General features: G+C 29.9%; 1 protein-coding gene across 2 annotated transcripts in view; it reads right to left on the bottom strand.

Moving 5' to 3' along the window:
• Positions 1-12,746, bottom strand: part of Sf3a1 (splicing factor 3a subunit 1) — a 39,869-nt gene extending 27,123 nt beyond the window's left edge. For both annotated transcript variants that reach the window (XM_075374445.1, XM_075374444.1), the window contains exons 1-3: positions 12,533-12,746; positions 2,734-2,898; positions 784-964 (exon numbers count right to left, since the gene is read on the bottom strand). In XM_075374445.1, coding sequence (XP_075230560.1) covers positions 784-964; positions 2,734-2,898; positions 12,533-12,641 — 455 coding nt within the window. In that variant the 5' untranslated portion in view covers positions 12,642-12,746. The remainder of the gene's footprint in view (positions 1-783; positions 965-2,733; positions 2,899-12,532) is intronic.
• Positions 12,747-15,577: the final 2,831 nt, after the last annotated feature.

Below are 15,577 nucleotides of genomic sequence, written 5' to 3' on the forward strand. Positions count from 1 at the left end.
AAAAATCTGATGTGGGCACCACATGACTTTCTTGTACACCTATTAAATTACAGATACACATTTTTTTTAAATGAAAAATACATTAAATTTTATTTCATTAATAACTTCTGATATTTTTTCAACATTTTTCTTTTACTGTTATTATTGAATTTTTTTTGTAATTTTTTTTACAATCAGCGGTTAATAATTATTAATAAATCAATATATTTAAATAAAAAAAAGGAGATGAAGTCTGATTTGAATCGATGTGCCTTCCCCTTCTAAGATCCAAATATTTCATTAATTAAAATTTCATTTGACTATAAGTCTGGAACCAATAAAATAAGTACCACTTATGATATATCTTTGAAAAACTCTCAATGAGGGTTATTACTGCAGTTAAGAAAAACTCCAAAATCTAATTTTTTTTTTTATTTTGGGCTTTTTTGGACACTTTTGATTCAGTCAATTGCAATCAAAAAGGGAGGTGCAAAACTAGATGTTATAACAGTACTAAATCCAACCTATCCATCCTACGGCTAATCGTTTTTAAATTATGTGAAATACATACATACAGACGTTATGCTGAAACTAGTTAAAATGGATTCAGGGATGATCAAAATGGTTATTTCTGTTGAAATCTGAAAACCAAAATTTTCATGATCACAATACTTCCTTTACTTCATATAAGGAAGTAAAGTGATAAATTTTTTATAGAATACTAAAAACTTGAAAATTTAAACAGTTTACATAAGATCTGAATAAAAATAAGAACATAACAATAAATAAATACAATAAACTTACAGGTCAAGTGCTGATATTGAAGGTGGATCAGCAATAAATTCAAATTCGGCTGGTGGATCCTTTGGTATAAATGGTTGTTCAGCAACTTGTTTAAGAAATTCTTGCTGTTTTAACTGGTTTGCTGTTTGTGCAACTTTCTGCTGTTGAAATCCTGTCTGCTGCGGAACAGCTGGCTCCTGACCTAAGCAAAATTAAAAGCACAAATACACAAAACTTAGAACAAAGAAACCATGCTATATCATTACCTAAAAGAAATAATCATCAAAGATTTCTTTTTACATTTTTTGTTGATTTTCTCAAATCTTTTTTTGAATAGAAAGTGTGTAATGGATAAATCGTAAGATTGCAGGGCTCTGGCAACAGAAACATTACCTAATTAAAACATATATTACATGTATGTTTACAACTTTGGATACTAGTCAAGTTTAAAGTAGTTACTGGTTTAAAAAACAATATGCAATGCTACTTAACTTCTTTCCTAAGATTTTCATCTTCAAAAAATATTTGAAATAAAATCTAAATTAGGTAATATATTCAGAAAGTGAAAAGCCAGACCTAGAACATAATTCTTACAATTATCCAATTCTGAATGATACAACGCATTTGATACTATCAGTAAGATCAGCATTCTTGTATTCTTGCAATAAAATGCAGAACAATGTTTCTACTTCTAAACATAATGACTCAGTTTAGCAAAAATATTAGGTGACAACATGGCTGAGTATATAACAGGAATGTTATAAGACCAAAGCTGTATACCATAGATTTCTGTTCTAATATAAATTTGCCAACCGATATCAGGCAATATGATGAATTGAATAAAAGATACAAAATTACAGTTTTAATAAAGTATCTTAATAAATGACAATAATAAATAACAACATGCATTTTAAATCAAATAAATAAAAATCATGACTACACAGATGTAAATTTGTACAGATAAAGCCCCACTACTCATTAAAATTACTTAAGTCGCAGCACAAATGATAGAATATCTAATACAAAATATATTATGTTATTATATGTATATTATAAGAACTCCATGTACCACCAGTAGTCTAAAAACTTGGACTTTTGAATTGCGATTTTTGTAACTAGATTGATTATTAATTATAACTTTTGTGATACAATATTATTTGACAAAATAAGTAGTGTATAACAGTTAATAAGAAAAAAAAATAATCAATTGAACAGTCAAATGATAATTTCCTGTTACTAACAATTTAAAAAATGTAAATCCTAGTACTTTCGGAGTTGTTAGTCCATCTTCAGGGATTTTCTAAAAGATGTTAATTTAAATTCAAATCAATAATCGTTTTTAAATTAAACTGCTATGTTCATAATAGTCAATCATCAAGAATAAAATCAATTCGTACATCAATAAGACAGTAACGTCAAGTTTGTAAGATTATTATAAAAGTCGCAAACATCTTACAATTAAGAACATAACTATTAAAAACATAACAGTTTAATTTAAAATGATTATTGATTTGAATTTAAATTAAAATCTTTTAGAAAATCCCTGAAGTTGGAGTAAACAGCTGCAAAAGTACTAGGATTTACACTTTTTAAATTGTTGGTAAGTGGAAATTTAATACAATTGTATTAATACCAACAGTGCCAAATGTTTGGTAAATTAAATGTAGAAAATTTGATTAATAAGTAAATGATTAATTAATTCTCCCAAGACGATTTAATAAACCATGAGAGATTATTAAAGAGTTGAAAAACTATTTATCTGATTTGATAAATTAATTGATCTTTTCTTTATTTTTATTAAAATTCCATTATTATATTATGACACAGTATGGCCATCTATATGGCAATATAGAATATCTCACACACACACACACAATATATATGTAAAAATTAACTGTTCATAATTAAAAAAAGGAATAATAAACTTCAAAAGTACAATATCAATAATTAATAAATAAAAATTTACTGTACCTTTTCCTTCACGAAATTCCTTTACTTTATGCTGATAATAAGCATGGTAAGGATCACCAAAACTTAAAAAATTAAATTTTGGATTACCCAGTTCATTTTGTCTAATACGTGATTCAAATTCTGGTCCATTACGAGCAACAAAACTAGCAGTCTTGTCAACAATATCTGTAAATTAACACTAAGGAAAACAAATTTTGTAAAATAACTTAACAGATACAAATACATTAAAATACAAAAAAAGTCATGTGTTATTTAAGATACCTTAGGCTGTTACTGCTTTAACAATTAATAAAAGCAATTAAAATTTTAATACTATTACAATTTATTTACCTTATTATATATAATTTTATCCAACAATGTAAAAAATCTGAAAGCATATTTTTTTTATAAAATGTAACTCACAATGAATGAATTTCACAAGCAATGAGTTTGTACAAATAAGAAAAATCCTTTATTTAAACTGATAAAAACAACAGGTGGGAATGGGCTTTACTTATGCTATATTCAAATGTATGGGCAGTGCAATCAAAAAATGTTTTGTGGTGGTCAATCTTCAACTGACGATGTTCCTCAATCAGCTCAACCATTTACCATCTAAAATGTTGGATGTTGGGGATTGTTCATCATTAGTTTTTTACACAAGACATCATGTGACTAAGGAATATTATCCTGTAATGAAAGACTTTTTTGAGGCTATAAAAAAAAAGTCTTAATGCTTGGAAGTTAAAATGATGAACAGTTAAACTGTACTTCAAAGTACACTCTAATACGCCTACTACAGTCGCCATCCAAAAACCTACCACAAAACCTTAGCCCCATTTATTTCCCATGTGTTAGGAAAATGAATCCATTTGTTGAATTATTATGAATTATAAATAACTTAATCTTATATTTTAACGTGATGAACTCTAATGTTTCAGCTATGCTGGACTGGAATCCTGGATCTCCAACAAAATGTAGGAACAAATCCATTTTACCCCTGGTGACAATGCTGTCTTACTGTTATCATTTTCTGAGAAAAACTCATCTACTGAAAGAGAAATGGCAAGATTTTTTCATTGCAATTCTTTGCACTTATCTATTTTTCTTTGTTCTTTGTAAAACTTTTATAAATTTGCATGTATAAAGCCATGGTTAACTACATATAACACGAGAACATTATATACAGACTAAAAAAATGAAGCACTTGTTTAACTTTTCAAATTAAAAATCTTTATTCACACACAACTAAGTAATTACCATATAATTCCAGATGACCTAAGCAGAATAAGTACTAGGCATTATTTACTATAGTATTTAGTAAATACTTAGCATTTACTTATTCTGCCCTAGTATTTACTTTTTTGTCTTCAATCATTTGACTGGTTTGATGCAGCTCTCCAAGATCCCCTATCTAGTGCCAGTCACTTCATTTTGGTATACTCTCTACATCCTACATCTCTAACAGTTTGTTTTACATCTGCCAAATATTACCTGCCTGCACAATTTTTCCCATCTACCTGTCCCTCCAATATCACAGCGACTATTCCAGGATGCCTTAAGACGTGGCCTGTAAGTCTGTCTCTTCTTTTAGCTTTATTTTTCCGAATGCTTCTTTCTTCATCAATTTACCACAACACATCTTCATTTCTCACTCTATCCAACTGATTTTTAACATTCACCTATAGCATCACATTTCAAAAGGTTCTAATCTTTTCTTCTCAGGTACTTTGATTGTCCAAGTTTCACGTCCATATAAAGCTACACTGTAAACATATACTTTCAAAACTGTTTTCCTGATGTTTAAATTAATTTTTGATGTAAGCAAGTTATATTTCTGACTGAAAGCTTGTTTTGCCTGTGCTATTCGGCTTTTTATATCGCTCCTGCTTCGTCCATCTTTAATAATTCTACTTCCCAAATAACAGAATTCTTCTACCTCCAAAATCACTTCTCTTCCTATTTTTATATTGTTTATTTTCATGTGGTTAGTTCTTGCGTAGGACTTCATCCATGCCATTAACTGATTCTTCTAAATCGTTTTTACTCTCAGCTAGAATTACTACACCATCAGCAAATCACAGCATCTTTCACCTTACACTGTTACTCCAGATCTAAATTGTTCATTAACATTATTAACTGCTGGTTCTGTGTAAAGATTAAAAAATAACAGTGATAGGGAACATCCTTGTTGGACTCCCTTTTTTATCATGACCTCTTTCTTATGCTCTTCGATTATTACTGTTGCAGTTTGGTTCCTGTAAATATTAGCAGTTGTTTTTCTATCTCTATACTTGAACCCTAAATTTTTAAAAATGCTGAACATTTTATTCCAGTCTATGTTATCAAATGCCTTTTCTAAGTCTGTAAATGCCATTTATGTTGGTTTGCTTTTCTTTAATCTTCCTTCTACTATTAATCTGAGTGCTAAAATGAATGTAGATAAAATCTCATTTAATTTATCTAAGATGTTACTTCCCCCTGTAAAGTATCTCAACAAATTCACCATTCCTCTAGTTTCTGCTAAAGTTCTGACAGTTATATTGTGACCCTTTGAGAACTCAAAGTGATATTTCTTCTGATAATTCTCTTGAAATTGTGTGAGAACGACCCATAACTGTAGTTAGTTCAAGTGGTGTCAACTTTCTCAGGACTTTGCAGATTGGTATCCACACTTTGTCTTATTGTGAATTTTGAACTGATGTACGTGGTCCAGCTGGGTGGAAAAAATGAACCTGCACATCGTCATTTTCAAGGCTACTATCTACCACTTTTGAAAATTATTACATTCTTGAAAAAATACGTTTGAAACAGTTAGCACAGAGACTTTTCAGGAACTAAATTTAAATTTGGAAAAGTGTGTTCTGTAAGAGCTTACTCTAATCTTATTTGTCTTAAGTTTTTCTTAACTGCTTTTTTATGAGTTCTCAAAGGGACACAACAGAACTGTCCATAAAAGTGACTGAATTTTGACAAAAACATTTTTTCATGATATTTATACAAATACTGGTGACATCTAGATTAACACGTAAAAAAATAAGTTCTTGGTTTTCATCATTAAATTCACCAATTATAATTAGTTCTTTTGACACCGTACCATACACTGTTTTATGACACTCTTCACTCACATAAATTTCTATGGAACATTGTTCTTCCATTGTTTTATGTGAAATTACTTGAAAATAATGTAAAAATTTAACTTATTTTCAAACTTGTAAATATAATATTAAGTAAAACTTATTTATTTAATATACGCTTACAAACAAAGGATGAAATTTGAGACACTCTGTAAAGATGTGAACAAGTCACTGACTAATGTCAGACTGACCAGTCTGTAACTGCAAAGCTAAATGATGCAACAAGCATAAATGAGCATGTTGCAACATAATTTTCCTGACAACTGGAAATGACTTCAAGTGCCTGTTATAACATGAACAATACAGTTGAATGGTTCAAACAAGTCTATTTCAACTATAGTAATAAGTATAAAAATATTGAAGTGCCAAGATGGAGCAATATTGGTGCACTTATTTAGCGAGTCAAAATGATTTCGCCTTTAATAGGTTTTCATGATTTTTGAGAGGTTATAACTTTTTTATTAGTACAATACACAAGAAACCTTCTTATTTGTCATAAACATCTACAAAAACACTGTAAGGTGTTCAGATTTTTATCACCAGCCCCCCCCCCTCCATCAGAGTTAGTTGAAGCCAAAATTTGATTTTTTTAATAAAATTAGTTTTCAAAAATTCACAAAACTCTTGGGGTAAGTAAATTGCCATTAATATTACTTATGCTAAAATTACTAACATATAACCCTAACTAAACATAAAAAAATAATTCACACTGTGTATGCCATCCCTGCCTCTTGAAAAAAAATTACCAAAAGTGAAATTTCACTGTTTTTCATGTTCAACTAAGTAAACAAACCACTGGATCAATCTTTTACATTGAGAAAATATGAATAAATTGCTTTTTGTTTCATCCTTTTAGGACCAATAGTTTTTTAGTTTTGATTTTTTCTGTAAACCCTACAATCACAAAAGTAGATGTGTGTGCACATCGTAACAAAAATGGCCACCACAGGTAAACTTCTTTCTTTTTCCTGTTTAGCCTCCGGTAACTACCGTTTAGATAATACTTCAGAGGATGAATGAGGATGATGTTTCAACTTTTTTTGAATTGATAAAGCAACCACCCTTGGGTCACTTCAAATGGATTGATCCATCTCTGAATGTACAATTATCAATAAAAACAGCTTTCTTTAAAACCAGAATTTGAAATAACTATGTTAGAAAGATTAATAAACAGTTAATATGAAGAAAATCTGTATGAACATTAAGAAAACAAAGTACAAACAGTATGAGGTGTATTCTTTGTGGATTAACAAAAACTAGCAAGGACTAAATTAACATTGTAAGATTCTATAATAAAATTAAAGGTAATAACAAAAATATCTGTTGGCTATTTATAGTATTAAATCAGAAATACTTACAAATATACACCAACATAATCACATCAAATTTTCTAATTAGTTATCAATAAGTGTTTAGTACACTTATTTGCAAAAGATTTCAAGCAAATTAATGTATTAAGTTATCTATAAAGAGAATGATTCATGTAGTGTTACCAAGGCTTTCTGAGCTCATTCCACTAGTGAAAATAATGGAAATGTTCATATAAACATGGGTCTGGTTTAATTAGTGAAATATTTCATTCTGATTCCTGGGCAAAGGTGCAATAAAACTATACTGAAATTCTAGGAACCCAAATTAAGGGACATACTTGGTTTCTTATGGTTTCTGACACAAAAAATTGAATAAAATAGGTTCCAGAACCATATCTCCAGTAATTTTCATAATAAACAACATAAAACAAAAGATTGTTGTCTAAAAACATGTTTTATTACATTTTTAATACAAAAACTTTGTTAACTCTTCAGTGTGTTATGCCATTATATTAACGTCATGTTGAATACAACTGGGTCCGTGTTTTCTGTTATATTAATGTACAATGACATACAGTCATATAGTGCTATCTACTGATTTTATTCTTAACTAAATGAAATTTTTTAATAAATACAGTATTGTGTTACAAGGATTGACGAATATTTTCATAGATTTTTTCTTGTATGACCAACTTTCTTCACAAACATCAACTGTTTAATTTCAAGTTTAGAAGTTTTAATTTCCATTTATCATGCAGTGGAGATGAAAACGGTAGCATCTAAGAAATCCAATAAAACTGTTATTAAACCCACTGTTCTAGACTGTAACCAACATATGGGGGAGTGTAGATTTAAGAGACCAAATGATCCAATGTTATGCAATTGAGAGAAAAAGAGAGGCAAGGTAGAACATTAAGTTGTTTAAAAGAAAGTTGAATGTGACCATTTTTGTTCCTATATAATGTGGAAAAAAACTCACCTTACAGGGGACCAATTTTCATTCTGGTTAACTCTCATTACTGAACTATTTGAGAAAGATAAATTGTCAGATAAAATGTCACCAAAACCCGGTTGTCCATCAACCCCACCACCCCCATCTAGATTGACTGAAAGACACCTTACAGAGAAAACTCCTCCATCAGGTAAAAAAGCAAAGCCTCAGAAAAGATGTGTTGTTTATTACAAAAATGGAAAAAGGAAACAGATAATTACTTCAAGATTTATCACACACAATCTAATTTTAAATTATATTTTAATATATTATTTTGTACAATCAAAAAATGTATACTGCTGATAAATGTACTTTTAAAGATGCATCCTAAAAGTTACAATAAAAAAAATATTACTTAATAGTTGTAAAATATTACTCTGCAAGTATTAGAAGAAAATAACTGTTATTTTCTTCTAATAGCCAGTTTAGAAGAAAATAATTCATGCACATAGCATACAGACACACTGCAGGACACAAACGTATTGAAGGGTTAAATAACTAATAAATATGTTTATTATCATGACAAAGAAAATTTAATTCTGAGAAAATTGATGTAAAATAGTCCAATAAAAAACAAATAAAAGTTCAAGAAATCTGATTAATACTTACTGTTGAAAACGACTGCATTACATGTATAAAGCACGTTTGCTTACAGTACTAATGTTGTTTAGGAAAAGTTTATGTATCTTTCTCAAATTCACTGTCAAATTGAAAATTTGAGAAATTATGATTTTGTTAAGTTGGTAACAAAAGGATCAGCTAGCCAACAATGCATTCTATGTCATGTCATCAGTGTATTGCGAGTGCTGTTACTGATGTGAATTGTTGCCAGTACAGTGTATTTGTTTGTTTTAATTGGTGTCAAACTGCAGCAATGCCTTTGTTATTTACAACTGAAGAATACGCCAACATGGTGTTTATCTTGGAGTGTGTATTGAACACTCCAAGATGATTTTTGAAAATTTACTATAAATTTGTTTAAATTTATCATTCATTAAATTTGGTCAAAATCTGTTATATGCCCATAATGCTTAAACATTTTTCTATAGACTAGATTCTTTGTTACGTTAGGCTAGGTTGGGAGTTGAGTAGGGAGTGAATAGTATGGTGAATGTATGCTTTTCTTGCTCTTAGTTTTTTACAAAATTTAGTGGTAAAAAATTATTTTGTTCAGTTTTTTCTTGAAGAACTATTAATGCTAATTGTGGGGCACGATTAGATGAATTACATTAGTCATTCATTGACAGTAGGTCCACGCATTGCCACGCGTTGTAACTGGTCAACCTTAGTAATGATAATGATTCAGTCTTAAGTCTATTATTCAGTTCTGTTTTAGTGCTTGTTGTATTAACCATGGATTTGCCTTCTACACAATTAACTATAGTCAAAATTTTATTGATCAGGTAACTGGCATACACACCAATAGAGTGGAGAGGATATGAGGTGTGGCTAAATCAAGTTTTAGGGGCTGTTTTGGTAATGATTCACAGATCTGTATATTTATCTGTGTTGTTTATGCCAAATTTATGTGGTGTAAACGACTTACAGCAGGAGCAAACCTATTTGAGACAATTGTTCAGGAGATATCTGATAACTGGCCACATGAATATTACACTATTTACATGTACAATTTACATTTGGTACAATTTTTATAATGTACAAATATAAAAACTAACTAAAACTGTTTATTTTCGTCATTTAAAAACTTTTGCAATTGCCCCTTAACAGTGAAAATTTATAGAAAAATGTTTAAACACTGTGGGCATATAACAGATTTTGACTTTACATTTTTAATTTTAAAAAATCTATCAATTGCATGCTAACTTCATTCTCTGTAGTTGATAACATTTAAAAGTTTTTGTACATAAAAGATTAGTAATAAAATCAAATGTCTTGAACTTGTATTTGTTAATTTGAACTTTGTATTATTGTGCTATTTTACTACAAATTTATCAGAGTTAAATTCTCTTTGTTTTGATAATAAACTTTACATATTTATTAGCCATTTAACAAAGTTTTTGTATTAAAAATGTAATATAACATGTTTTTATACAACAAAATTGTCTGTTTTAAGTTGGATATTATGAAAATTACTGGAGATATGGTTCTGGAAACTGTTTTATTCAATTTTTTATGTCAATAATAAGTGATGAAGAAAGTAAAAGGAACTATCGGCAATTAAGAAATGCTATAAACAGGAAGTGCAAACTGGTGAAAGAAGAGTGGATTAAAGAAAAGTGTTCAGAAGTGGAAAGAGAAATGAACATTGGTAAAATAGACGGAGCATACAGGAAAGTTAAGGAAAATTTTGGGGTACATAAATTAAAATGTAATAATGTGTTAAACAAAGATGGTACACCAATATATAATACGAAAGGTAAAGTCGATAGATGGGTGGAATATATTGAAGAGTTATACGGAGGAAATGAATTAGAAAATGGTGTTATAGAGGAAGAAGAGGAAGTTGAGGAGGATGAAATGGGAGAAACAATACTGAGATCTGAATTTAAGAGAGCATTAAAAGATTTAAATGGCAGAAAGGCTCCTGGAATAGACGGAATACCTGTAGAATTACTGCGCAGTGCAGGTGAGGAAGCGATTGATAGATTATACAAACTGGTGTGTAATATTTATGAAAATGGGGAATTTCCATCAGACTTCAAAAAAAGTGTTATAGTTATGATACCAAAGAAAGCAGGGGCAGATAAATGTGAAGAATACAGAACAATTAGTTTTAGTCATGCATCAAAAATCTTAACTAGAATTTTATACAGAAGAATTGAGAGGAGAGTGGAAGAAGTGTTAGGAGAAGACCAATTTGGTTTCAGGAAAAGTATAGGGACAAGGGAAGCAATTTTAGGCCTCAGATTAATAGTAGAAGGAAGATTAAAGAAAAACAAACCAACATACTTGGCGTTTATAGACCTAGAAAAGGCATTCGATAACGTAGACTGGAATGAAATGTTCAGCATTTAAAAAAAATTAGGGTTCAAATACAGAGATAGAAGAACAATTGCTAACATGTACAGGAACCAAACAGCAACAGTGACAATTGAAGAACATAAGAAAGAAGCCGTAATAAGAAAGGATGTTCCCTATCTCCGTTACTTTTTTATCTTTACATGGAACTAGCAGTTAATGATGTTAAAGAACAATTTAGATTCGGAGTAACAGTACAAGGTGAAAAGATAAAGATGCTACGATTTGCTGATGATATAGTAATTCTAGCCGAGAGTAAAAAGGATTTAGAAGAAACAATGAACGGCATAGATGAAGTCCTACGCAAAAACTATCGCATGAAAATAAACAAGAACAAAACAAAAGTAATGAAATGTAGTAGAAATAACAAAGATGGACCACTGAATGTGAAAATAGGAGGAGAAAAGATTATGGAGGTAGAAGAATTTTGTTATTTGGGAAGTAAAATTACTAAAGATGGACGAAGCAGGAGCGATATAAAATGCCGAATAGCACAAGCTAAACGAGCCTTCAGTAAGAAATATAATTTGTTTACATCAAAAATGAATTTAAATGCCAGGAAAAGATTTTTGAAAGTGTATGTTTGGAGTGTCGCTTTATATGGAAGTGAAACTTGGACAATCGGAGTATCTGAGAAGAAAAGATTAGAAGCTTTTGAAATGTGGTGCTATAGGAGAATGTTAAAAATCAGATGGGCGGATAAAGTGACAAATGAAGAGGTATTGCGGCAAATAGATGAAGAAAGTAGCATTTGGAAAAATATAGTTAAAAGAAGAGACAGACTTATAGGCCACATACTAAGGCATCCTGGAATAGTCGCTTTAATATTGGAAGGACAGGTAGAAGGGAAAAATTGTGTAGGCAGGCCACGTTTGGAGTATGTAAAACAAATTGTTGGGGATGTAGGATGTAGAGGGTATACTGAAATGAAACGACTAGCACTAGATAGGGAATCTTGGAGAGCTGCATCAAACCAAATGACTGAAGACAAAAAAAAAAATGTCAATAACCATAAGAAACAATCAATTATACACAATAATTTGGATTCCTAGAATTTCAGTAAGGTTTTATTCCTCTTTGCCCAGGAATAAAATGCGAAATCTTTCGCTGGCAGAAACTCGATAAGGGAGCGTTTCCAGATCCATATTTATTGAACTTTTTTTATTATTTTCGCTAGCAAAATGGGCTCAGAAAGCGAACGTAACACTACGAGAATCACCCCTGCAGAATAATTTTGAAACTGTTAATTTATATTAAAATGCTTATCATAACAGATTAAGTGATTTATTTTATTACAACGTGAATGTAATTCCAAATAGCTTCCGGAAAATAAAAAATATTGATATTTAGGTCCGTTTTTAGTTAAAATAGGTCGTTAATAAAGATAAAACAAAAAAGGATACTTCTAACCTCTGGTGGTGGGTAAATAATACCGACCACAGGTTGTGTAGTTGGTGGAGCAGGAGGCTCTTCTTTTTCAGCAGTAATTGTAAGAACATCTAACGAAGGCATGTTGAAAATTAATCAGTCAACAATATTCACATTTATAATTATTGTACACAAATTATTTAATATGTTACTAAATCAGAATAACAACCACCATCAAGACCAACGATGTCAGATGTGGCAACAGTAGAATTGGATTAAAAATTCCCTTCTTCAAAGTGTTACAATATAATAAATTGTCCTTAATTACCTCAAAAATCGTATTTTAGAATCCAGAAAATTAATACATTACCCAAAGAAATATATTATATTAAGATATTACTGTAGTAAAATATTAACTCTTTTATCTAGAATACGCTCAACTGGATATACCAAAGTAATAAAATCAAATATAATACGTTTTATTTTATACATCGCAACTAAAAACCTGCAATTACATTTGAAATTTATAATGTAGCCTGAAATGGATAAAAGAATTCTACATATTCTAAGTTCAATCATTAATATGATTATTCTTGTTAGCAATTGCTAGCGCTGTAGGCATGCTTTGTATCTACTAGTGGTGGGATAAACGACTTCTTTCAGTACTGGCTTCTTTGAATTAGATTCTGAGAAAGGATTAGTAAAAAAGAATCTTTCACCAGATTCAACGATTCTTTTCAGTCACCACTACCAGTACTGTAAACTCTAATGCGCATGCTGTCGTTCTCTCTTCACCCATGTTCAGCGGTTCATCTCCTGCTCGACTCAGCTGATGCATACCTACTAAATATCTTTTCTTTCTTTTTCCTGTGTAACCTCCGGTAATTACCGTTCAGGTATTGCTTAAGACAGGTTGGTATTTATTAATGTAAATGGAGTCTTGTTTTGTAGTCTTAGGTAAACCATTCCTGAGATGGATGGTTAATTGAAACCCAACCACCAAAGAACTCTAGATCGTAACCATTTGAATACAAGATTGTATCCGCAATACGATCTAGTGGATCTTCATATCCACAAACTAGATCGTATCCACGATCTAGTATTCAAATCCATCTAAAAGTAACTGCCTTTACCAGGATTTGAATCTTAGAGCTCTTGACTTCAAAATCAGCTGATTTGCGATGATGAGTTCACCACTAGGCCAATCTGGTGGGTTAAATGTACACTAACTAAATTGTAGTAAATGCATGGAATACTATATCCAGACTCTAAACAGATTCATTTAGAAACAAGGACAACGCTATACTATAATACACAACATAACTGATTTTAGTAGACATTAACCACTGTATGCAAATTTTGCACATAAGAAGCACGATCTCAAGACACTTAAATAGTACAAAATTTACAAAACACATAAATTTGACAAAAACAACAAATTAATAAAGCAGGCTTAATACATTATTAACATGCTTACAGGGGTTTCCTAACATTGCTACCACATACTCCACTGAAGGTGTTGATATTTAGCTTTTCGAAGGAGTTCTATATTCTGAATTGAGTTTATAATCTTAAAACAAAATATCAAAAAGCTTAAGGGATAAAAAAGACTATATTGTATATTACAGCTCCATTTCTTAGAATATCATAATTTTTCAATAAACCATCATAAAAAATGCAATATGTACCAAATCAAAGCTTGTTCTTTTCTACATTAATTTATAAAAAAACTATTTTAACATTAAAGAGAATGTTTACATTGTCAAGGAAATCATAATTTTTTGTGGCCTTTATTTGTATTTGAAATTTTCAACCTTTGAACATATGATAGACATTTTTATTTAGAATGCTGGTTTACAATGGTAAAAAATGGACTCTTATCATGACCCTCATCAAGTTTCAGATTGTTTCGTCTAATATTTTTACAACGGCAAACATTTCTAAAAAAAATTTCATATCCTGTTGCAGTATCAAAATATTTATTTTTTATTTTTTCAAGTTCAAAATCTGTTTGTTACTATTTGTTAATTCTTCATTCCACTTGTAACCTTTATTTCCAAATTTTCATATACATATTTAGGTTAAACTTCAAATAAAATAATCATCAAATATTAAATTCATAGTTTATCCTTAGACCTCTCTATTAAACTGGATCACTCACCATTACATCCACTGCTGCGACTGTAGATACATAGTATACAAATAAGCTACTTGAACCACTCGAAAATCTTTAAATGGATTTTCTTCAAAATGGAGCCAATTAGAAACTGCCATTCTGGATTTAAAGTAGGGAGCCTTTCTTCCTACCAACTTTCAAATAGGCATCAATAAACTCTGTTGTAAGCTGACTGCCTGCTGGCCCTTTTAATTTCAGGTGCATTCTTTCTTTACCTGACTACTTGTGTATTCAATTTGAATACACAAATATTCATACTTAACCCACCATTTTTTTCAAAACTTGAATCTAGGATTAATTTTGAACTTTTGATGAATTAACCCAAAATTCAGTTTACAGTTGTACTGAACTAAGTAATAATTATGTACCTAAATTTTACTCAATTCCACCTTTTTAAATGTAATAAGCAAGTTCAAATGTCATAATCAATAATGGTTATTAAAACAGGAAATAGCACATAAAATAAATGAGAAAATGTATGTTCAGACCATTGTTTTTATTATCACAATTGAAGCTCATTTACAAATAAAATCAGATATAAATTTAATTACAACATTTACAGTATATGTATTTTTAAAACGCCTAAAAACAAAAGCTTTCAATGGTCCCAACAAATACCAAATTTTTAAGCATACTGTATGAAATGCACTGTAGATTTAACTACATGTAAAAATTATATATTTTTACAAATTCTGCAACATATTTATGTAAATGAAAGTGTATATTAGTATTAATAATAAATATCTATTTTTACAATATAAAATATTTTTATACACATTAATAAATTCAGTATAAATAAATAAAATTTACAATGAAAACATTTGTTACTTATCTTTTATCTAGTCAATCCTCCACTGATTTATTCTTATTGAGCAATTTAACTACAATAAAGCTATAAAAGCTT

This window comes from Lycorma delicatula, chromosome 9 (genome assembly GCF_047948215.1).
Source record: "Lycorma delicatula isolate Av1 chromosome 9, ASM4794821v1, whole genome shotgun sequence".
Classification (NCBI taxonomy): domain Eukaryota; kingdom Metazoa; phylum Arthropoda; class Insecta; order Hemiptera; family Fulgoridae; genus Lycorma; species Lycorma delicatula.